The sequence below is a fragment of the Periplaneta americana genome, chromosome 8 (assembly GCF_040183065.1).
Source record: "Periplaneta americana isolate PAMFEO1 chromosome 8, P.americana_PAMFEO1_priV1, whole genome shotgun sequence".
NCBI classification, from domain to species: Eukaryota; Metazoa; Arthropoda; class Insecta; order Blattodea; family Blattidae; genus Periplaneta; species Periplaneta americana.
The window spans coordinates 136,549,300-136,573,587 of record NC_091124.1 but is presented as its reverse complement, the minus strand read 5'-3'; the positions used below and the strand labels follow the sequence as shown (position 1 = coordinate 136,573,587).

Below are 24,288 nucleotides of genomic sequence, written 5' to 3'. Positions count from 1 at the left end.
TGAAAGGTTTTGGAGTTTTGTTTCACCTCAGCACCATGACGCCGAAACATTGGCCTCTTGTATTTATGCAGAATTGAAAAAGCACAATTTAGACATGGAAGAGAATGTTTCGAAGTTAATTGCACAAACCTATGACGGAGCTTCTGTTATGTCTGGGTCTTCTGGAGGTGTGCAAGCAATAATAAAAAGAACATTTCCTAATGCTGAATATGTGCATTGTTATGCTCATCAAGTTAACCTTGTAATGGGAAAGGCTGCTTCGATAAATAGAAATGTTCGAATTTTTTTTGCCAATTTACAAGCTATTTGCACATTTTTTTCTGTTAGCCTGCAGCGGACTGCAGTTCTTGATTCAGTAGTTAAGAAAAGGTTACCCCGAGCCAGCAACACTTGTTGGAACTTTCTGACTAGAAGTGTTAACACTGTGTTTGATTATAAGAAAGATATCATTCAATGCATGAATGAAATTTTGAAAAAGGATGAAATAAAGAACTCACAAACACTCCACCAGGCTGCTGGACATAAGAAGATCCTTGTCAGCTATGGATTCAATTTTTGGTTGTCTTTCTTCAGCAAAATAATGCCAATGGTATACATCTTGTTCGGCCAACTCCAAAAAAGAGAAATCAATTCAATTTCTGCTCAGAGGGCTATATGCAACTTTGAACAGAGCATTCAGGTCACTCAAGAAAAAATTGACGTTGATTTGAAAATGCCAACACAATCTTCTAGTACGCCATCAAAGAAGAGGAAAACTGATAATACAGCGTGGAAAAGAGAAGCAAAGGAAGTGTGTGACGTTATAATACGCGAAGCTAAAGACCGCTTTAATTTCACAGGACATCTTGTGGCATCAAACCTGTTTTCACCGGATATGTTTAAACAGTATACTGTAAAATTCCCAGAAGTAGCAGTGAAGAAGGTGTGTTCAATATACAGTTTCTTTGATAAGGCAAAACTCTCACATGAACTATTTTCCATCTATTCAGCAGAGGAATTTCAGTCGTTGTCAGGAGCTGTGAGTTTGCTAGATTTCATTGTAGACAATAATTTAGAAAAATCATTCAACGAATCAACAAAACTTCTAAAGTTGGTGTTGACTGTGCCTTTGACGTCAGTGGAAGCAGAAAGGTGTTTTTCTACACTGGACAGAATTAAAACCTTTTTGAGGAACTCTATGTGTCAAGAGAGACTGACGGCATTGGCGATGCTTTCCATCGAGAAGGACCTCATCATGGAGATACCAGATTTCAACCAGCGCGTAATTGACAAATTTGCTGCAATGAAAGAGAGGAGGATGGATTTTCTATTTAGATGAGGTGAGTACAGGATTTACAGATTCATTATCAATAACAATAATTATATTAAAACATAGTTTTTTTTTTTTTACTTTTTCCAATACATACGCATCATTGGATTAAAATATTCATGACTATGTACTGATAAAGGTAACTAATCCTACACCCCTCATCACAGAAAGTGCAACACCCGGGCCCAAACTTCACCGGCCGCCACTGGTCAAGGTGCTCTTTCAAAATATATTTTGCAATCTAAAGACTTTCTATTAAATGTATAGATTTGACAGTCTGAGCTACTCCTTGGATAAAACAAAATATTAAAGGAAAATCATTTTCGCCTAACCATATCAATTCTCATACCATTAATACATTTCTAATTTCTTAACAATGAACCAACATTGAATATACCATTACAGTACTACAATAATGTGCTTTTCTTGACAGCCTGTGGTTAAAAAAATCACTTCTCACACAGGAAAAAAAAAAAGGAAAAGAAGAAGAAACTTAATCCGTAATTTCATGGTTCTTTACAACACGGTAAATAGATCTAAAGTTTGCATTTTATCACAACAAATGCTCTTAAAAGAGCTAATAAAATCGATGGTTTTTCAATTTAGATCTTTGATATTAAAACTTAACGTGAATGAGACAAAATAGGTTAATTCTGGGATGAGACACACCTCCAATGTCAGTATTACGTAAGTAAAACAGTTCTGCTGGCTACCTGATTCAGTAGGTACGTCTGGCAATAATGGTTCACCTGCTGCAGGCTCTTCCTTTGGAACTTCAGGCATCTCAGGCATCTCGGCTCGAATAATCCTCTCCAACTCCTCTTCAACTTCATCCTCATCCTCGACTGAGAGAGCTCCAGTGAGCAGATCATCAATCTCCTACCAAAATTACACAAAAAGTTTTATTTACATGAAAAATATAATCAGATCATGCAAATTATACATATTTTCTTAATGGTGTATCTTTTATGCAAAACGTAAAATAAATTGTCTGCTTCTCACAACAAATAAAATAGTCATGATCAAATTCTTGTAGTTGGGGTGTAATGTAGGTCACCTCCTAGCAGTGCACTCTGTATAATGCTAAATGACCTACATAAGCCTAAGAGTTCATGATGAATCCCAAAATAAAATTTAATTCCACAGGTAGAACACCACCACAATCAGATCTCTGACTGGGTGCTGCTTTGGGTGATGTGTCACTTTAGATCCTGCCATGGAACAATGAAAACTTTTCATAAGCTAAGAAACTGTAAATATTGAAACTAACACATGACAACATTGATGTAGTCTGCATGACTATGATGTCAATCTCTTCTCTAGTCAACCTCCTCTCTAAAGACAGTCAAACAGAAAATAGTATTCTGACTGCAGTCCATTAGTCCATCACTCAAAAGTTCAAAATAGTTAAAGAAATTATTCCTATAGATAAATCGCAAATCTTATAAATAGAAGTACAGAAATGGAAAAACAAATTCTATACAGTGGAATCTCGTTAGCACATTCCTCATTACCATGTTTTCCTATTTAGTACATTTATTTTTGGAAGTCCCAGCCCCAATTCCATTAAACATACATTAAAATTACCCGTTTACACATTTGATGTCTCCCGCTTACTGCGTTCAAACTTGGCGGTCGGCAGCCATAATGATAAACAATCACACATCGCGCGTGCATACACTCTCTCTCCCACTCTCACCCCCTCACCTCCGTTGCCTACATCAATGCAGTGCACTGCTCCTTCGTTTCCATTAGAAGACGAAGGAGGACGAAGTCCAATAGTATTGTCAATAACTTGTTTCACTGTTGGTGGAAGTTTGTACATAAGCCACGAGTTTGTATGCCATGGATAAAAAGAAAGTAAGGCATATTACAAATGAAGAAAAATGGACCACAACCCGCACATGAAGCACGTTGATATTGCGCGGAAACTCAACATTCCTCCGTCAACACTGAATATGATAGTCAGCAAAAAAATAAAATAAAATAATCGAAGCAGCGTATTTAGAAGCAAAAAGCGGCAAACGAAAACATGTACATGAGGGTCAGTTTCCAGAGTTAGAAAACGTGTTACTAAAGTGGTTCAAACAAGTCCGTGCTTCGAATATACAAATCAATGGCACCATGGTTCGTGCTAAAACAGCACATTTAGTACTACAGATGGGACTTTCGGACTTCAAAGCTTCAAACGGTTGAATTGAAAGGTTCAAGAACCATCACAGCTTAATGTACAGATGTGTCTGAAGCGAGGCTGCAAGTGTGAATACTGACACTGTCGAAGTGTGGAAAAATATGACACTTCCATCCATTGTAGAAAAGTACAGCTCAAATGATGTTTTTAACACAGATGAGGAAAAAAAGTGTTTTTCTGTAGTACGTTTTCATGTATATGGTGTTCAAATTTTTTTGTCCCTAGAAAATCGTATTAACGAGATTCTACTGTATATACATGGCACATACAATGCTCCAAACAACACTTTCAATTTGCAATGGATAACAGTGGATCAAAAAACAGTATTACTGGAAGATCTATGCATATTCCACATATTGTAACTATTCGAACAAAATCAGACTTATATGATACGTGTAGACCTCCTTAACTCAACAACATGGAATTATTGTATAACACAGATGACACCCCAACCTTCATGTCTTATAGGATCTCCAACGAGTCCAGAACTTACACTCATTTCATCAACAATCTTCGAAGATGCACAGCACAAGATCACAGATGGCCCAGGATGTGCCACAGACCAATAATAACTACAATCAAACCCGAAAAACAATCTAAATAGCTTTACCAAAGAAACATTAAAAAAAAATACCCATAGAATTAAGATGAAGACAATTGGCAGAAATTTTCTGACCATATAGAACAGGAACTTTTCGACTTTCAAATCAAAGATGCAAATTCCATTGACAATATTTTAAAGATATTCTACATTCATTGAATCTACTTCACGTTAACACTTTGTTTAAAAACTTAAAATTGTTTAGTCGACACATTAAAAAGTGTTAAAATTTATTAAAAAAGGTTATATACCTTGGACAGATGGCCCATTTCGACACGGTGTTGCGTCTTCATCAGTGTCCCACTAACTACCACTGACACTGATGAAGACACAACACCGTGTCGAAACGGGCTGTCTGTCCAATGTATATAACATTTTTTAATAAATTTTAACATTTTTTAATGTGTTGACTAAAGATATTCTACAATATAATCCTGACAACTACAAATGAAAACATACCAAGAGATAAAGTTCCAAAATATAATCCCTTTGGCCAGAAAAAATTTCTTCCCTTTTATTAAAGAAAACGGGGGGAGATGGGAACTGCAGAAGTAAAAGCAGACAATTACAAAAAATCCAAAAGGTGTTGAAACATGAAAAATTAAAGCACTTGTAAGAAAATAAATAGATTTAGGCTATATAAAAAAAAAGAAAAAAGTATAATAAGTTTCTGTACACTTTGGACTAAAGAAAAGAGTATGATACATCATAAATTCATCAATATTTTGAACAATAAGGAACAGATACAAAGGAAAATATAAATGAAGACTGGACATAAAAAAGGCTCAAGTGCCAAAGACAGAAACCGTAGAAAACTGACCTTTCTTGTGTGATTAGTAATGTAATATCATACGTTTTGCACATCTATGGGAGAAGTCTAGAGCCTAAATAAAATTACAATAAGACCTATCATTTTTCTTAATGGATTGAACCACCGACCTAGGCTCTTTAAAAAAAAAAAAAAAAAAAAAAAAAAAACTAATTTTTAATGAGATTGGCACTTACAGCATTTTTGATGTCCTGTCTTCAAATTACCTTCAAAAACTAAGTACTCACAGACGACAAAAAGAATTGCAGATGCCATTAATTATATTTTTACATCCCCATCACTTAACCAGAAACAAAACGAATAAATATATAAGGAAGAATTACAAAAGAAATATCACCAGTCAATCAACTGTCATGAAATTTATAATATGAGTTTTGAAATTGTGAACACAACTAAAAGAAGCAATATCACAATGAAATCACATAAGACTACCGGACCAGACAACTCAGGGAAACCAATTCATAAGTTGGATTAATTCATGGACAGTCATTTTGATCGCAAATATTGTGTGTTGTTAATATGATAATAAATAAGTTCCCCCAAGCTGATGGAACGTATCAAGGATTTAAGGCTGCTGAAAATGTTTTACTGGGCTTAGTTACCCTGCATCATTAAAAGGGTGAATAAATAATTAATAATGAACATTGTTTTTTTTTTTTTTACCTAAAGATTGTATTAGTGCCGAGTGATTAGTCATATTTTTCTATCAATTGTAATATGCCTGTCTGTACACATGACTGCCTATATTGGAACTCAGACTGGTATAGTCCAACTCTACGTACAATAAATATGCGGAAAAATAAGCCTAATTATATTACTTGTTAGAATGTGTTATCTTTTACCCCTACATTATTCCATAAACTGATAAATGTATTATTAAGACTATCACACGTTTACTACATCATACTACTTATGATCAATAAAACGGTACAGAACGACGTACCTTATCCTACGTTGCTTATCCTACAATTTTTATTAGCATTTGATTTTTATCACCTCCCTAGCATTTGTTTGTTTTTATCACCTTCCAAGCATTTGTTTCTCTGTTTGTCAACATTGTATTTTCAATAACTATGCCTTTTAAAATGATTCATGTTTATTTCATCATCCTTAAAACTTTTCTATCATTTATCTTGTCTCTATTATTTAGGTTATGTTATAATTTCTGCTGTATGAAATTAATGATAGTCACGTATCAGAGATTGTGTAATATATATTGATAACTGAAGTGGAATGCAACTGTTTTAATAAAAATGAAACTGAATCAAACAAAGCCTTCTTGACTAGTAATCGTCCATAGAGTTCAATGAAAATTGCATAGTTGGCACAACTGGTAACAAGAGAATAGCTCATCATAACATAGTACTGCCATCTAGCGGAATATTTGTAATGATGAGATGGTACGATAATAATTTGTACACAGTTTAGTATTTTCGTAAGTCAATTAATATTTTATTATATTAGAGTACTTTATTTCTTCTAATCTTCATAAACTCTTTTCTAATCATGTAACAGTCAATTAAATCCCACTTGAGTTTTGATTTTCTCTAGATAAAACAAAACCTCTAGTGAGATTACTGTAGATACTATATTTTAATATAATAAGTATTGGTGCTCTTTGTAGCAGTAATTCAAATGGCTCTCTTGCGCAGCTGCATGGTGATACGGTAGATGTGACGTCATAGGGCTGTTTATTAGCCACTGTACTACTGACAATATGATACAGAGAAGGTGTGAGAATTAAGAAACCTTGGGCCACAGGGAAAATATTGGAGAAGATGAAGGAAAGGAGAAAATGGAAAAACATCAACACAGAAGAAGGTATAAGGAACTACAGGAAACTAAACAATGAACTAAGAAGAGAAACTGATAAGGCGAAAGAAGACTGGATGAAAAAGAGATGTAAAGAAATTGAGGATCTACAGAGAAAAGAATGATATGATTTAATGTATCATGAAGTAAATTGTTTGGACTTCACAAATAAGAACAGGAAATCCATCTGGTTGAAAGAAAATTAAATGGGAAATGAAATAACAAACAAACAAAGAATACTGAACAGATGACGAAATATGTATACAAGTTATATGAGACAGGGAATCGTCCAGATGATTTAGCTAAAGAAGACAAAGCAACCATATCAGAAGATGGAAAAGGATGTTCTATTTTAAGGACAAAGTTGAACTAGCATTTAGGGAAATTAAGAATGGGAAAGCAACAGGAGTTGATGAAATCCCTATTGAATTAGCCAAATGCTTGAATGAAGATAAGAAGGAAATTCTGTCATTATGCAACGAAATATATGAGAAAGGTGAATGGTCTGAAGATTTTGCGGAGACAGTGTTGCTACCAATACCGAAGAAAAATAATGTCAAGAAATGTAACGAGTTCAAGACCATCAGCCTGATATCACACTCAGGAAGATTTTCCTGCGAATATTAAATCAACTTTTATATTCTAAGATGGAAGAACAGTTGGAAGAAGAGAAGTTTGGCTTCAGGAGGGGAAAAGGTACGAGAGATGCAATTGGACTGCTACAAAGAATCGGCGAAAGACAGTAGCACAACCAGAAATTCGTTCTGGAGGGGACAGGTCTAACTCCTTTGCATACATACAGTCAAGCATGTTACTTGTCCTAGAGCTTAAATAAGAACACTTTCTTGATTTATCTAAATAAGGATCATTCTTCAGAAAAGGTGCATTTTGAAAGTACGGTAATGTTTCCCGACATTATTCCTTGGATTAACGTTCTCATTGTGGAATTTAAAAAGGAAATACATGTAAAACTTGTGGTAATTTCTTTAAACAAGACAACCGATGTAACTTCACTCCATTATCTATTGTATTTCACTATACCAAATCAGATGGTGAAGTGAATGAAGGTTTTTTTGGATTACTGAATATTTCAGAAGATAGATCATCTAATGCAATGTTCAATGTTGTGACAGAACTTGTACATGATTATAAATGTAAACAGGAGCTAGTTGCTTAGAGTTATAATGGGGCTACTATTATGGCAGGACACTTAAATGGATTACAGTCCGAAGTTAGGGAAAGATTCCTTCTCATAATCTTTGTCCACTGTTTTGCTCAAAGGCTGAATCTTGTGCTTTCACAGATTACCTCTTGCATCAGTGAATGCAGAATATTTTTCCTAACACTAAATGGACTGGCAGCCTTATTCTCAGAATCAACAAAGAGGATGCAAGCACTTGATGAAGAAGTACAGAAGAGGTTGTCACGTGTCACAAACATGACACATGACAGCTCTAGATTAGATGAATGAGTGTACGAATATCAGAGAGATCTTCTTCTGTTCAAGAGGATGAAAAGTGGGACTAAGAATCGTACACCATAGCACATTGATCCCTAGCCTAGTGGAGGATTTTTCTTTTATTTTTTTTTCTTTTAAATGTATCTGTCAATATTTTTTCTGATACAGATTATCTGAAATACTGCAGGCAAAGGTCAATAATATTAGTTATTGTATTAAAAGTCAGGAAACTTCAAGACCTGCTAAAAAAAAAAAAAAGAAGCACAGAAAATACGAAAAGCTATGGGAAAAAACAAATTAAAATAAAGACGTGGAGCAGACAAATATAAAAAAAACAAAGACTAATTGACAACTTGGGTACGAAAACTCGTTACAGGCAGTTGTATTACGAGATTGTAGATTGACTGACAGATTCAACAACTTAGATTCATTACGTTTTCTACAAATTCTGAACTATAAGATTTTTCAGACATACTGGGTAAGATTTGCAGAAGTTTCATTCCAGAAGCTGAAAGAATTTACGGCAAATTGTCACATCCTCAGGTCACATATCACAGGACATGTATCACAGTACTACAGGCGAACTTCTAACCTTCTACAGAGGGCATACTACCAAGTTTTGAAACTATGTGAACTGGTTTTGACTATTGTGGCTACTAGTGCTTTCATAGAACCTAGTTTTCAGTAGTAGGCCTAATCAAAATAATTAAGAACTATGTACGGAATTCCCTAGGACAGGAAGAGACGAACTTGTCTCTGATAGCAATACTCTGTCACTTGCAAGGAGACTTTAAATTTCATGAACTCGTCATTGACAAAATTGCTAAAAAAGATAGAAGATAGATCAATATATTTCAGCAATCTTTACCCTGCAAAAAATTTCACAACATGCTACTGCATTTGACAATAGTGTAAATAATTAAAAAGCTCATGTCTATGTACAATAAACAAAGACTGTCAAGAGGAATTCACAGGTAGCTGGTAATGTCATAGTGATCAATATCTTTTTCTGTTACTGTGACAAAATCATTTCACTGGCCACAACTGCAATTCTAAGAAAAAGGGTTGTCCCACATTAAACAAACACTGTCTTTCAGAGAATTTCACAGAAGCCAATAATGTCATTAGTGACCAATACTATTTTCAGTTACTGTGACAAAAACAAAAACTGGAATTCTAAGAAAAGAATATCTCACATAAACAAACACTGTCGTTCAGAGAATTTCACAGGAGCCGATAATGTCATTAGTGATCAATACTATTTTCAGTTACTGTGACAAGACAAGAACTGGAATTCTAAGAAAAAAGGGTGAAGTGTGGAGTAGGACAAACACTTTATTCTGTTGTTCAAACACCCCTTTACAACCAACAGCAGGCCAAGTTGTGTACTGTACTGTAATCCAAACATTCAGTTCAGACTGTAACTTTAGACATTCAGTTGGCTAACAGGTTTTAATAAAGTACAATGGAGCAATGAGCAAAGGAATGAAAAGTTTTAAGTGTGAAAGAGAAAAGTTAATGTTAAAAAAAATCGAGTGTGGTAAAAAGAAAGGTGATGTGTGTCCTAACTTTGACTTGGATAAGGAAGAACTGAGAATGGTTTATAGATTAAGTATTTTGTAGAATGAAAGTAGAAGAAATTAAAGATTTCTTTAACCCACATCATTAATAAGTGAGTACAGTATGTGTTCTAATTACTAAACATTATAGTATTTAACTCTATATTTAAATATTTTCTACATTTCAAAAATGAGTTGCAAGGAGTAGTGAAGTGCATTGCATAACCTCTCCTACTACGACCCATTCTCTCCCATGGTTCAACCTGTTTTTAGCAAATGAGGCTCTGGGGACTGAGTCACAGTGGTATAACTGTTCCATCACATATGGAGGAAATGCTATTTCAGCATGCTAACCTGGCATGACATGCATAATCATCTTATAAGAGGTGAAGAGGTGATATGGTCGGTGGAGTTGTCTGACAATCCTCCCAGCTAGATCATATGGACATGTAACCAATGGCAGGTGTGGTCCTCTAAACGGTCTGGACATTGCATGTAGATTGTTAAATGAAAGAAATGTCAAGAAATAAGAATAATGTTTATATGTAATAAAGATGTAATGGGAGGACAAAACTAAGCTATAAACATATGCATATTAATAAGGACTAAAATATAAGATATAAGGGTTGTTTGAAAAGTTCATAGCCTGACATAGAAATTAAATTAGGATTATTCTCAAACAATCTTTATTTCTCAACATAATCCACCTTAAGATTCACACACTTGTCCACTGGTGCTGCAATGCTCATATACTCTCCTTGTACACAGATTCCTCGAGGTCTGCAAAAAATCTTCTGCTACTGCTGCTGCGATAACCTCTTCATTTGACGAAAATTTCTTGTCAGCCAAGTGAGTTTTAAGCTTTGGGAAAAGAAAAAGTCTGAGGGTGCCAGATCTTGTGGGATGGGGGAGGGGATACAGAAACAATTCGAAACATAGTTCATGTAGTTTAGCAATTGCAATTGCAGATGCGAGCAGGTGCATTCTTGTGATGAAACAACACTTTCTTCTGGACTATACATGGACTTTTCTCGCGAATTTTACTTTTCAGTCGTTGCAGGAGATTTTAATAATATTCACTGCTTACTGTTTTCCTCTTTGCTAGATAGTCAATCATGATTATCCTCTTAGAATTTTAGAACATGAATGTCATGACTTCCCCAGCTGATTGAACAGCTTTTGTTTTCTTTGGAGGCGGAGAATCACTGTGCTTCCATTATCTCGACTGCTGTTTTGTCTCTGGTATGTAGTAGTGGATCCAGATTTCATCAGTGGTCACAAACCGCCTCAAACAATCGGGTGTATTTTTCTCGAATCGAGCCAGACAATCCCTCGAAATTTGACACCGGACATGCTTTTGTTCCAATGTTAACAACTGTGGAACCCACATTGCGGAGACCTTGGACATGCTCAAGACATTGAGATGTGGAGAACCCGTTCAGTTGAGACATGCATAACCTCACTAATTTCCCAGACTTCCAGATGACAGTCATTCAAAATCATATCGTGGATTTTTTCTGCGATTTCTTCACTTGCTGCCATTGCTGTTACTGAATGTCCACTGTGGAGGTTGTCTTCCACATTCTCTCGACCATGTTTAAATAGTGCCGCCCATTTTTTCACAATCAAAAACACTGTAGCATCCATGTCTGCTTTAATTAATGTTAGACTCATTCCCTTTTTTTTTTACAAAATATTTAATGACAGCATTTTGCCAATTTTGCCATTTTTGTTAATCTGTTTGGCACACTAACTTCAAAATTAAACTACATAAAACGCAAAAATTATGATTTTTCGTGCTTGAACTAAAGTAAAATGGCTGCTGCTAATTATAGCAACATTGTTGAGATGTATTCACTGCCATCTATGTGTCAGGCCACGAACTTTTCAAACTCACCTCGTACAATGCAGCAAATTCGTACAGCGGTATTTGGAGTTGCTACAATGAATCTAAAGCAATGCTGCAGCAAAACTAAAGCAAAATGTAGAAAAGAACAGACTAGCTGCAGTGTTTCAAACTCTCCTTTAAAAAAGAACGTACAGAATCCCTTCATTACACAACCGAAGCCAAATTATGGAAATCAACTGCTCAAAATACCTACCACAAATGAGATCTGGACAGATTCTTCATACCTATTTCATAATACTATTATTGTAATGCAACTGTACATACCCTCTGTTTCTCCACACCTTCTCTCGTCTCATCCAGAATTTTCTCCACCTCATCAATGTTAAGAACTTCGTGGATCTTCTTCAAAGCTTCATTGCCCACCTTCAGGCCATCAACAACCTGATAAAGGTAATACAAAATATGCTCAAGTAAAACTTACAAATGAAAAAATAAATTATGTCCTCTACATAGAAAATGATTCTTTCACAAGGATGCAATGGTGAACTAGCTTCAAAATATCGACAGAAGCATTAGGCAAAAACAATAATGAATTACATTTCACTGCATAAAAGTCGGAGTTTTCTTAAATTTTGTAATACTGTATTTAATAATTACATAAAGAGAAAGCATATTTTATACAGAAATACTTTAAACATTCTGTAAAATCATATACCACTAGTGCTCTATTCAAATGTTGATGCCCACAGAGTGTGAGAGGCATGGATCACAACTCTGCAGAAAGGACAGCCAACATTCAGAACATGTACAATCTAGAACTTTAGGGTACACAACAGGATTTTATACCATGCATATGTTATGCCAAATGTATGAAAGTGCCTATTTCGTGAAACAGGTAAAAAATTGCTCATTTCACGGGTTCAACACAACAATTGCCGAATTTATGAAATTGGTAATTTGTAAGTTATATTTTGCCTAATTCATGAAATAGGCAAACTGAAAAATGAGCGATTCTCCCTAATGTTGGATTGAGTGCTAAGAATAAGGTATAATATGAGATAAATAATTATAAAGGATAATATATTAAATTACTGACTAGTATTATTGTTATATTAAAAAAACAAGGAACACAACATCAACAAAATGTTAAGAGTAGGTGGCAAAAGTTACGATGTCACTATATAGAATTTCAACATACGAAATTATAAATTAAGAATCTCCTGATAGTTTCAAATTCATAAAACAGTTTCAAACAAAATATGAAGAATGCCTTATGAATGTCACACAGTATGTTAAATAAATATTATTCTTACTACCATTATTATTATTATTATTATTATTATTATTATTATTATTATTATTATTATCATATTTTCTGGAACATCTTTTGCTGTCAGTTTTTAATTACGTAGAAAGTTAGAGAGCTTGTTTTCATAAGAGCGAGGATCAGTTATACAGTGTGTTCATAGCTCAGCCTAACCGTTCCGCCAAGGCCATAAAAATTATAACACGAAATTATGAGCTACAGTTGGGTAATTCCACGTGACCACAAGCCAATTATTGTACTAATCTACTCACCTCTTTAAAATAAACACTCTATTTTATTCTTCACCCAGTCCAAGGCCGCCGTGGAATGGTCCAGCCAAGCTACGAACACACTGTAGGTTAGCTTTGGCTAGTTCAAGCTTTTGATATATGTTGCTTATAGCTACACACTTTGGTAAGTATAGTAGAACCCCGATTTTTCGTCACCCTATTAACAGATTGGTAGATTGAATAATTTCAAGGGAAAAATTGTTCCGGGGCCGGGTATCGATCCCGGGACCTCTGGTTCAACGTACCAGCGCTCTACCACTGAGCTTCCCGGGAACTCCACCCGACACCGTCTCAACTTTTCCCTTTATATCCACACAACTCGCGTGGGCTGACGAAACGCCAGAGACCCACTTCAAATTGTGGTTTTCTGTTAACGTACACAGTAACGTACATATTATGCAAATCCAATCTTTCAGGTGGAGCTCCCTGTAAAGCAGATTTGAATAATTTCAAGGGAAAAATTGTTCCGGGGCCGGGTATCGATCCCGGGACCTCTGGTTCAACGTACCAGCGCTCTACCACTGAGCTACCCGGGAACTCCACCCGACACCGTCTCAACTTTTCCCTTTATATCCACACAACTCGCGTGGGTTGACGAAACGCCAGAGACCCACAACGAGTGCACACAATCTCTGTGTGACTTGGAATTGTGGTTTTCTGTTAACATACACGGAACATATATATTATGCAAATCCAATCTTTCAGGTGAAGCTCCCTGTAAAGCAGATTTGAATCATTTCAAGGGAAAAATTGTTCTGGGGCCGGGTATCGATCCCGGGACCTCTGGTTAAACGTACGAGCGCTCTACCACTGAGCTACCCGGGAACTCCACCCGACACCGTCTCAACTTTTCCCTTTATATCCACACAACTCGCGTGGGCTGACGAAACGCCAGACCCCCACAACGAGTGCACACAATCTCTGTGTGACTTGGAATTGTGGTTTTCTGTTAACGTACACAGTAACGTATATATAATGCATATCCAATCTTTCAGGTGAAGCTCCCTGTAAAGCAGATTTGAACCATTTCAAGAGAAAAATTGTTCCGGGGCCGGGTATCGATCCCGGGACCTCTGGTTCTACGTACCAGTGCTCTACCACTGACCTACCCGGGAACTCCACCCGACACCATCCCAACTTTTCCCTTTATATCCACACAACTCGCGTGGGCTGACAAAACGCCAGAGACCCACAACGAGTGCACACAATCTCTGTGTGACTTGGAATTGTGGTTTTCTGTTAACGTACACAGTAACGTATATATTATGCAAATCCAATCTTTCAGGTGAAGCTCCCTGTAAAGCAGATTTGAATAATTTCAAGGGAAAAATTGTTCCGGGGCCGGGTATCGATCCCGGGACCTCTGGTTCAACGTACGAGCGCTCTACCACTGAGCTACCCGGGAACTCCACCCGACACCGTCTCAACTTTTGCCTTTATATCCACACAACTCGCGTGGGCTGACGAAACGCCAGAGACCCACAACGAGTGCACACAATCTCTGTGTGACTTGGAATTGTGGTTTTCTGTTAACGTACACAGTAACGTATATATAATGCAAATCCAATCTTTCAGGTGAAGCTCCCTGTAAAGCAGATTTGAATCATTTCAAGGGAAAAATTGTTCCGGGGCCGGGTATCGATCCCAGGACCTCTGGTTCTACGTACCAACGCTCTACCACTTACCTACCCGGCAACTCCACCCGACACCGTCTCAAATCTTCCCTTTATATCCACACAACTCGCGTGGGCTGGCAAAACGCCAGAGACCCACAACGAGTGCACACAATCTCTGTGTGACTTGGAATTGTGGTTTTCTGTTAACGTACACAGTAACGTATATATTATGCAAATCCAATCTTTCAGGTGAAGCTCCCTGTAAAGCAGATTTGAATCATTTCAAGGGAAAAATTGTTGCGTGGCCGGGTATCGATCCCAGGACCTCTGGTTGAACGTACCAGCGCTCTACCACTCAGCTACCCGGGAACTCCACCCGATACCGTCTCAACTTTTCCCTTTATATCCACACAACTCGCGTGGGCTGACGAAACGTCAGAGACCCACAACGTGTGCACACAATCTCTGTGTGACTTCGAATTGTGGTTTTCTGTTAACGTACACAGTATGCAAATCCAATCTTTCAGGTGAAGCTCCCTGTAAAGCAGATTTGAATCATTTCAAGGGAAAAATTGTTCCGGGGCCGGGTATCGATCCCGGGACCTCTGGTTGAACGTACCAACGCTCTACCACTGAGCTACCCGGGAACTCCACCCGACACCGTCTCAACTATTCCCTTTATATCCACACAACTCGCGTGGGCTGACGAAACGCCAGAGACCCACAACGAGTGCACACAATCTCTGTGTGACTTGGAATTGTGGTTTTCTGTTAACATACACAGTAACGTATATATTATGCAAATCCAATCTTTCAGGTGAAGCTCCCTGTAAAGCAGATTTGAATCATTTCAAGGGAAAAATTGTTCCGGGGCCGGGTATCGATCCCGGGACCTCTGGTTCAACGTACCAGCGCTCTACCACTGAGCTACCCAGGAACTGCACCCGACACCGTCTCAACTTTTCCCTTTATATCCACACAACTCGCGTGGGCTGACGAAACGCCAGAGACCCACAACGAGTGCACACAATCTCTGTGTGACCTGGAATTGTGGTTTTCTGTTAACGTACACAGTAACGTATATATAATGCAAATCCAATCTTTCAGGTGAAGCTCCCTGTAAAGCAGATTTGAATCATTTCAAGGGAAAAATTGTTCCGGGGCCGGGTATCGATTCCAGGACCTCTGGTTCTACGTACCAACGCTCTACCACTTACCTACCCGGCAACTCCACCCGACACCGTCTCAACTCTTCCCTTTATATCCACACAACTCGCGTGGGCTGGCAAAACGCCAGAGACCCACAACGAGTGCACACAATCTCTGTGTGACTTGGAATTGTGGTTTTCTGTTAACATACACAGTAACGTATATATTATGCAAATCCAATCTTTCAGGTGAAGCTCCCTGTAAAGCAGTTTTGAATAATTTCAAGGGAAAAATTGTTCCGGGGCCGGGTATCGATCCCGGGACCTCTGGTTCAACGTACCAGCGCTCTACCACTGAGCTACCTGGGAACTCCACCCGACACCGTCTCAACTTTACCCTTTATATCCACACAACTCGCGTGGGCTGACGAAACGCCAGAGACCCACAACGAGTGCACCACACCATCTCTGTGTGACTTGGAATTGTGGTTTTCTGTTAACGAACACAGTAACGTATAAATTATGCAAATCCAATCTTTCAGGTGAAGCTCCCTGTAAAGCAGATTTGAATCATTTCAAGGGAAAAATTGTTCCGGGGCCGGGTATCGATCCCGGGACCTCTGGTTCAACGTACCAGCGCTATACCACTGAGCTACCCGGGAACTCCACCCGACACCGTCTCAACTTTTCCCTTTATATCCACACAAATCGCGTGGGCTGACGAAACGCCAGAGACCCACAACGAGTGCACACAATCTCTGTGTGACTTGGAATTGTGGATTCTGTTAACGTACACAGTAACGTATATATTATGCAAATCCAATCTTTCAGGTGAAGCTCCCTGTAAAGCAGATTTGAATAATTTCAAGGGAAAAATTGTTCTGGGGCCGGGTATCGATCCCGGGACCTCTGGTTGAACGTACCAGCGCTCTACCACTGAGCTACCCGGGAACTCCACCCGACACCGTCTCAACTTTTCCCTTTATATCCACACAACTCGCGTGGGCTGACGAAACGCCAGAGACCCACTTGAAATTGTGGTTTTCTGTTAACGTACACAGTAACGTACATATTATGCAAATCCAATCTTTCAGGTGGAGCTCCCTGTAAAGCAGGTTTGAATAATTTCACGGGAAAAATTGTTCCGGGGCCGGGTATCGATCCCGGGACCTCTGGTTCAACGTACCAGCGCTCTACCACTGAGCTACCCGGGAACTCCACCCGACACCGTCTCAACTTTTCCCTTTATATCCACACAACTCGCGTGGGTAGACGAAACGCCAGAGACCCACAACGAGTGCACACAATCTCTGTGTGACTTGGAATTGTGGTTTTCTGTTAACATACACGGAACATATATATTATGCAAATCCAATCTTTCAGGTGAAGCTCCCTGTAAAGCAGATTTGAATCATTTCAAGGGAAAAATTGTTCTGGGGCCGGGTATCGATCCCGGGACCTCTGGTTCAACGTACGAGCGCTCTACCACTGAGCTACCCGGGAACTCCACCCGACACCGTCTCAACTTTTCCCTTTATATCCACACAACTCGCGTGGGCTGACGAAACGCCAGACCCCCACAACGAGTGCACACAATCTCTGTGTGACTTGGAATTGTGGTTTTCTGTTAACGTACACAGTAACGTATATATAATGCATATCCAATCTTTCAGGTGAAGCTCCCTGTAAAGCAGATTTGAACCATTTCAAGAGAAAAATTGTTCCGGGGCCGGGTATCGATCCCGGGACCTCTGGTTCTACGTACCAGTGCTCTACCACTGAGCTACCCGGGAACTCCACCCGACACCGTCTCAACTTTTGCCTTTATATCCACACAACTCGCGTGGGCTGACGAAACGCCAGAGACCCACAACGAGTGCACACAATCTCTGTGTGACTTGGAATTGTGGTTTTCTGTTAACGTACACAGTAACGTATATATAATGCAAATCCAATCTTTCAGGTGAAGCTCCCTGTAAAGCAGATTTGAATCATTTCAAGGGAAAAATTGTTCCGGGGCCGGGTATCGATCCCAGGACCTCTGGTTCTACGTACCAACGCTCTACCACTGACCTACCCGGCAACTCCACCCGACACCGTCTCTACTCTTCCCTTTATATCCACACAACTCGCGTGGGCTGGCAAAACGCCAGAGACCCACGAGTGCACACAATCTCTGTGTGACTTGGAATTGTGGTTTTCTGTTAACGTACACAGTAACGTATATATTATGCAAATCCAATCTTTCAGGTGAAGCTCCCTGTAAAGCAGATTTGAATAATTTCAAGGGAAAAATTGTTGCGTGGCCGGGTATCGATCCCAGGACCTCTGGTTGAACGTACCAGCGCTCTACCACTCAGCTACCCGGGAACTCCACCCGACACCGTCTCAACTTTTCCCTTTATATCCACACAACTCGCGTGGGCTGACGAAACGTCAGAGACCCACAACGTGTGCACACAATCTCTGTGTGACTTGGAATTGTGGTTTTCTGTTAACGTACACAGTATGCAAATCCAATCTTTCAGGCGAAGCTCCCTGTAAAGCAGATTTGAATAATTTCAAGGGAAAAATTGTTCCGGGGCCGGGTATCGATCCCGGGACCTCTGGTTGAACGTACCAACGCTCTACCACTGAGCTACCCGGGAACTCCACCCGACACCGTCTCAACTATTCCCTTTATATCCACACAACTCGCGTGGGCTGACGAAACGCCAGAGACCCACAACGAGTGCACACAATCTCTGTGTGACTTGGAATTGTGGTTTTCTGTTAACATACACAGTAACGTATATATTATGCAAATCCAATCTTTCAGGTGAAGCTCCCTGTAAAGCAGATTTGAATCATTTCAAGGGAAAAATTGTTCCGGGGCCGGGTATCGATCCCGGGACCTCTGGTTCAACGTACCAGCGCTCTACCACTGAGCTACCCAGGAACTGCACCCGACACCGTCTCAACTTTTCCCTTTATATCCACACAACTCGCGTGGGCTGACGAAACGCCAGAGACCCACAACGAGTGCACACAATCTCTGTGTGACTTGGAATTGTGGTTTTCTGTTAACGTACACAGTAACGTATATATTATGCAAATCCAATCTTTCAGGTGAAGCTCCCTGTAAAGCAGATTTGAATCATTTCAAGGGAAAAATTGTTCCGGGGCCGGGTATCGATCCCGGGACCTCTGGTTCAACGTACCAGCGCTCTACCACTGAGCTACCTGGGAACTCCACCCGACACCGTCTCAACTTTTCCCTTTATATCCACACAAATCGCGTGGGCTGACGAAACGCCAGAGACCCACAACGAGTGCACCACACAATCTCTGTGTGACTTGGAATTGTGGTTTTCTGTTAACGAACACAGTAACGTATAAATTATGCAAATCCAATCTTTCAGGTGAAGCTCCCTGTAAAGCAGATTTGAATAATTTCAAGGGAAAAATTGTTCCGGGGCCGGGTATCGATCCCGGGACCTCTGGTTGAGCGTACCAGTGCTCTACCACTGAGCTACCTGGGAACTCGACCCGACACTATCTCAACTTTTCCCTTTATATCCACACAACTCGCGTGGGCTGACGAAACGTCAGAGACCCACAACGTGTGCACACAATCTCTGTGTGACTTGGAATTGTGGTTTTCTCTTAACGTACACAGTAACGTATAAATTATGCAAATCCAATCTTTCAGGTGAAGCTCCCTGTAAAGCAGATTTGAATCATTTCAAGGGAAAAATTGTTCCGGGGCCGGGTATAGATCCCGGGACCTCTGGTTCAACGTACCAGCGCTCTACCACTGAGCTACCCGGGAACTCCACCCGACACCGTCTCAACTTTTCCCTTTATATCCACACAAATCGCGTGGGCTGACGGAACGCCAGAGACCCACAACGAGCGCACACAATCTCTGTGTGACTTGGAATTGTGGATTCTGTTAACGTACACAGTAACGTATATATTATGCAAATCCAATCTTTCAGGTGAAGCTCCCTGTAAAGCAGATTTGAATAATTTCAAGGGAAAAATTGTTCTGGGGCCGGGTATCGATCCCGGGACCTCTGGTTGAACGTACCAGCGCTCTACCACTGAGCTACCCGGGAACTCCACCCGACACCGTCTCAACTTTTCCCTTTATATCCACACAACTCGCGTGGGCTGACAAAACGCCAGAGACCCACGAGTGCACACAATCTCTGTGTGACTTGGAATTGTGGTTTTCTGTTAACGTACACAGTAACGTATATATTATGCAAATCCAATCTTTCAGGTGAAGCTCCCTGTAAAGCAGATTTGAATAATTTCAAGGGAAAAATTGTTCCGGGGCCGGGTATCGATCCCGGGACCTCTGGTTCAACGTACGAGCGCTCTACCACTGAGCTACCCGGGAACTCCACCCGACACCGTCTCAACTTTTCCCTTTATATCCACACAACTTGCGTGGGCTGACGAAACGCCAGAGACCCACAACGAGTGCACACAATCTCTGAGCTTCACCTGAAAGATTGGATTTGCATAATATATACGTTACTGTGTACGTTAACAGAAAACCACAATTCCAAGTCACACAGAGATTGTGTGCACTCGTTGTGGGTCTCTGGCGTTTCGTCAGCCCACGTGAGTTGTGTGGATATAAAGGGAAAAGTTGAGATGGTGTCAGGTGGAGTTCCCGGGTAGCTCAGTGGTAGAGTGCTGGTACATTCAACCAGAGGTCCCGGGATCGATACCCGGCCCCGGAACAATTTTTCCCTTGAAATTATTCAAATCTGCTTTACAGGGAGCTTCACCTGAAAGATTGGATTTGCAGATTGGTAGATTATCCAACTGTTTTTCTCTCTCGCTTCTTTTTTCTGATGTAGAGAAAATATGAAGTACTGTACATTATATTAGTACGAATTGTATCTACAGAGTGTTTTCTTTACAAATCTTTACTTGTATACAGTATGGTCTACTCTTAAAGAGACCGTACTGTCTAACTTCTATGCAATATGTCTTCTATAGATGTGAAAAAAAACGTGTTGTGCTACAAAAGAAAAGTGCAAGTAACTGAATGGTTTGGAAAAAGAGAAACTGTGGTTCATTTCGCATCAGAATACGAAATAGGACTTACAACTGTGCATGATTTAATGAAAAACAAATATAAAGTGTATAAAGTATGCAAATCTACAACATGAAACCTGTAGGCCTACTATTCCTATTTTTTCACAGACAGCCATGATAAGGAATTTTGTCGTTCAAAATCGGACTTAAATTAGTGAACTTCTGATCTATTATCTAGTATGTTAAAACAGAAGACCATGGAGGAAATTACGAAACTGTATTAGTCTATGCACTTAATTTATGAAAACCTTATATAGTACGGATTATCTGATTTTTTCGATTAACCATTCACTCCACTCCCTTCATTACCACGGATAACAGAGGTTCTACTGTAGATGGATAGATAGAAAGTGAGTTTTCGTAAGATCAAAGATCAATGACAGATTAGGTTTTGTTTGTTCAGGGCTTTGAAAAAGAAAGGTACGTAAGATAGGACTGCCCTGGACTATGGTAAAGTAGAGATTGATAATATTCTCTTTCCCACTTAATGTAAAATGATGATGGTGCCACTGGTTTATGTCATTATTGCCTATGAAAATGCCGGGAAAAGTTGATCTGCCGGGTACAAGAAACGAAATATTTGGGGGAGAAGGGGTTGGTGGTTTTACAGCTTTCGCAGTAATCACATTGTGTCTCTAGAACAGTCTGCTACAATTTTGAGGTTATTTTGAACTATTTAAGTACAGTTTTTCCTTGTGTGTGGTCCATAGCAGGGTTGAAGATTCACCATAAACAATACACAGATACACATTTCTTTCGTATCATAAGGAGATAAGCAGCTGTAAAATTGTAGTACAAATATCATCCGCTAGAGCGATACTATGTGCCAGTCATGCAGTTGCTTATATCGTGAAATTGGTAAGAACAGAAATGCCGAATTCATGAATTCAAGCAACAAATCTGCCTATTTCACAAAATCTTCAACAGAGTTGCATTATTCATGAAATAGCAAAATTTTGCTCATTATGTGAATTAGGATATATAAAACCTTGATAAGACCTCAGAAGCTTGGACACTGACAAAAAAGGATATAAATAGATTAAACATTTTTGAACGGAAGGTTTTAAGGTCGATCTTTGGGCCAGTCAATGTAGATAATGAATGGAGAGCCTGGTAAAATTATGAATTATATGAACTATTTGGTGAACCCAATATAACATCATTTATAAAAATGAGATGCCTGAGATGGGCTGGTCATATAATGAGATTAAAGGACTCGAGACCAGCCATCAGAGTCCTCTGATATGAGGAGTGGATCAAGACAGCACGTCTGCACATCTCCTTTTTATGTTAGGTTAGGTTCTTTTCAAACTGAAATGACGAGTGAAATGTACAGTTAAAATTACTCTAACCTAACCTAACCTAACCTATCCTAACCTAACGTAACATAAAAAGGTTAGGTTAGGTTAGGTTAGAGTAATTTTAACTGTCCTACGCTTCACTCGTCATTTCAGTTTGAAAAGAACCTAACTTAACATAAAAAGGAGATGGGCAAACGTGCTGTCCTGATCCACTCCTCTAATATGAACCAGGGGGAAGTAGACGAAGAGGAAGACCAAAGGTCATATGGGAGGATGGTATCAGGAAGGATGCCAGAACTATTGGAGTTAAAAACTGGATGAGTGTTGCTAGAAATAGGGATGAATGGCGGAATCTCCTATGGACAGTCAGGACCCATGTTGGGTTATTGAGCTAAGGATGATGATGATGATGATGATGATGATGATGATGTGAAATAGGCATTTTCAAGATTTCGACGTATCACTTTATAGCCCTACTTAGAGACCACAGATTTTCACATTAGCAATTAAAGCAACAGAGTGTGGATTAAAATGATATTGTCAATGATTTCATTGTGAATTGTTGCGATATGTGCGTTTTTAAGCAAAAAACATATTTTAACGAAAAAATGCAAAATTTATTTAATACAGTGCAACTTCCTTTATATGTTCCACACTTATGTATTTTCCACACTTATTCGATTTTTATCAAGTCCTGACACAATTCCTATTCTTTCCATGATGATTTATTTCGGATATAGGCCTACATTTTTCGATTATTCGCTTTTTACACTTATACAATCTCATTTTAAATCCTGCGAGATATGAAATGTCATTTATACATTCTACCTGCCCATCTTCTTCTTCTTGTTCTTCTTCTTCTTCAGTGGTAGGATATATAAAAAATGTAGCACCCCCCCCCCCACTTTTTTTCCGAGAAAGTTCATATCATGCAAGTCCTTTCCTATTTTTCTATCCACTCTGGTTATGAAATAATCTTACGATATAATAAAATTGTATCAGCGTCATGTAAGGGACCCCATATTTTACCGAAGCCTTTTCAATGCTTAATTTTGCTATTTTAAAACTTTTAACAATGGGTTGTAACTGCACTTTCTTTTTGGTCCTAGTTTGTACATTCTCACATTGTTGAATTTAATCTACAACATAACGAAAATAAGTAAAGGAGCATAACTTAGCAACAAAATTAATTACAACATACAGTAGCGTGCAAATTAATCCGAACAACGTAATTACTTATGCAAAAACACTCAAACGGGATAAAAAAAAAAGATCTAAGACATACCTCAGTAATCTATGTGGCCTCCTTTGTTCCTAATAACAGCTCTGAGATGATTTGGCATGGATTCCACTAATTTACCACAAATATTCTTCATTTCTTCATCAAGAAACCATACACCAATGAGAACAGAAATCATCTTCTCCTTTGTAGAACAATCCATTTTTTGCATTCTTCTTTTGCAAATTGACCACAAGTTCTCAATGGGGTTGTTGTCGGGTGAGTTGCCTGGCCAGGGGAGTACCTGAATATTCTTCTTGTTGAAGAATTCTGTAGTTTTTCGAGACGTGTGGCATTGTGCCAGGTCTTGTTGGAACACACCTCTGCCATCCGGAAATGATTTTTTCAGCTGGGATACGATTCTTTGTTTCCAATAAGTGAATATATTTGTCAGAATTCATCATTCCCTCGATAGGTATTAATGCTCCAGGCCCTTCATGTGTTAAACAACCCCAAAACATTACTTTAGGGGGGTATTTGGGTGCTTGTTGGAGATGAGCTGCTGTTACTTTTTCGGATCCTTTCCGTACGTAAGAAACACGGTGGCCGTGGACCTCGAAATGAGACTCATCGCAAAAAAGTACATTCTTCCAGTCATTCACTGTCCAGTGTTGATATAATTTTGCCCACATTAAACTTTTT

The 24,288-nt window shown here is 39.0% G+C and overlaps 1 protein-coding gene across 3 annotated transcripts in view; it reads right to left on the bottom strand.

Annotated features, from left to right (window-relative positions):
* Vps20 (vacuolar protein sorting 20) overlaps nt 1–24,288 on the bottom strand; it is a 69,331-nt gene that overhangs the window by 15,129 nt on the left and 29,914 nt on the right. For all 3 annotated transcript variants that reach the window (XR_011333585.1, XR_011333584.1, XM_069833700.1), the window contains exons 4-5: nt 11,934–12,050; nt 2,023–2,188 (exon numbers count right to left, since the gene is read on the bottom strand). Coding sequence is in view for 1 of the 3 variants with exons in the window: in XM_069833700.1 (XP_069689801.1) it covers nt 2,023–2,188; nt 11,934–12,050 (283 nt within the window). In the remaining 2 variants the exon portion in view is untranslated. The remainder of the gene's footprint in view (nt 1–2,022; nt 2,189–11,933; nt 12,051–24,288) is intronic.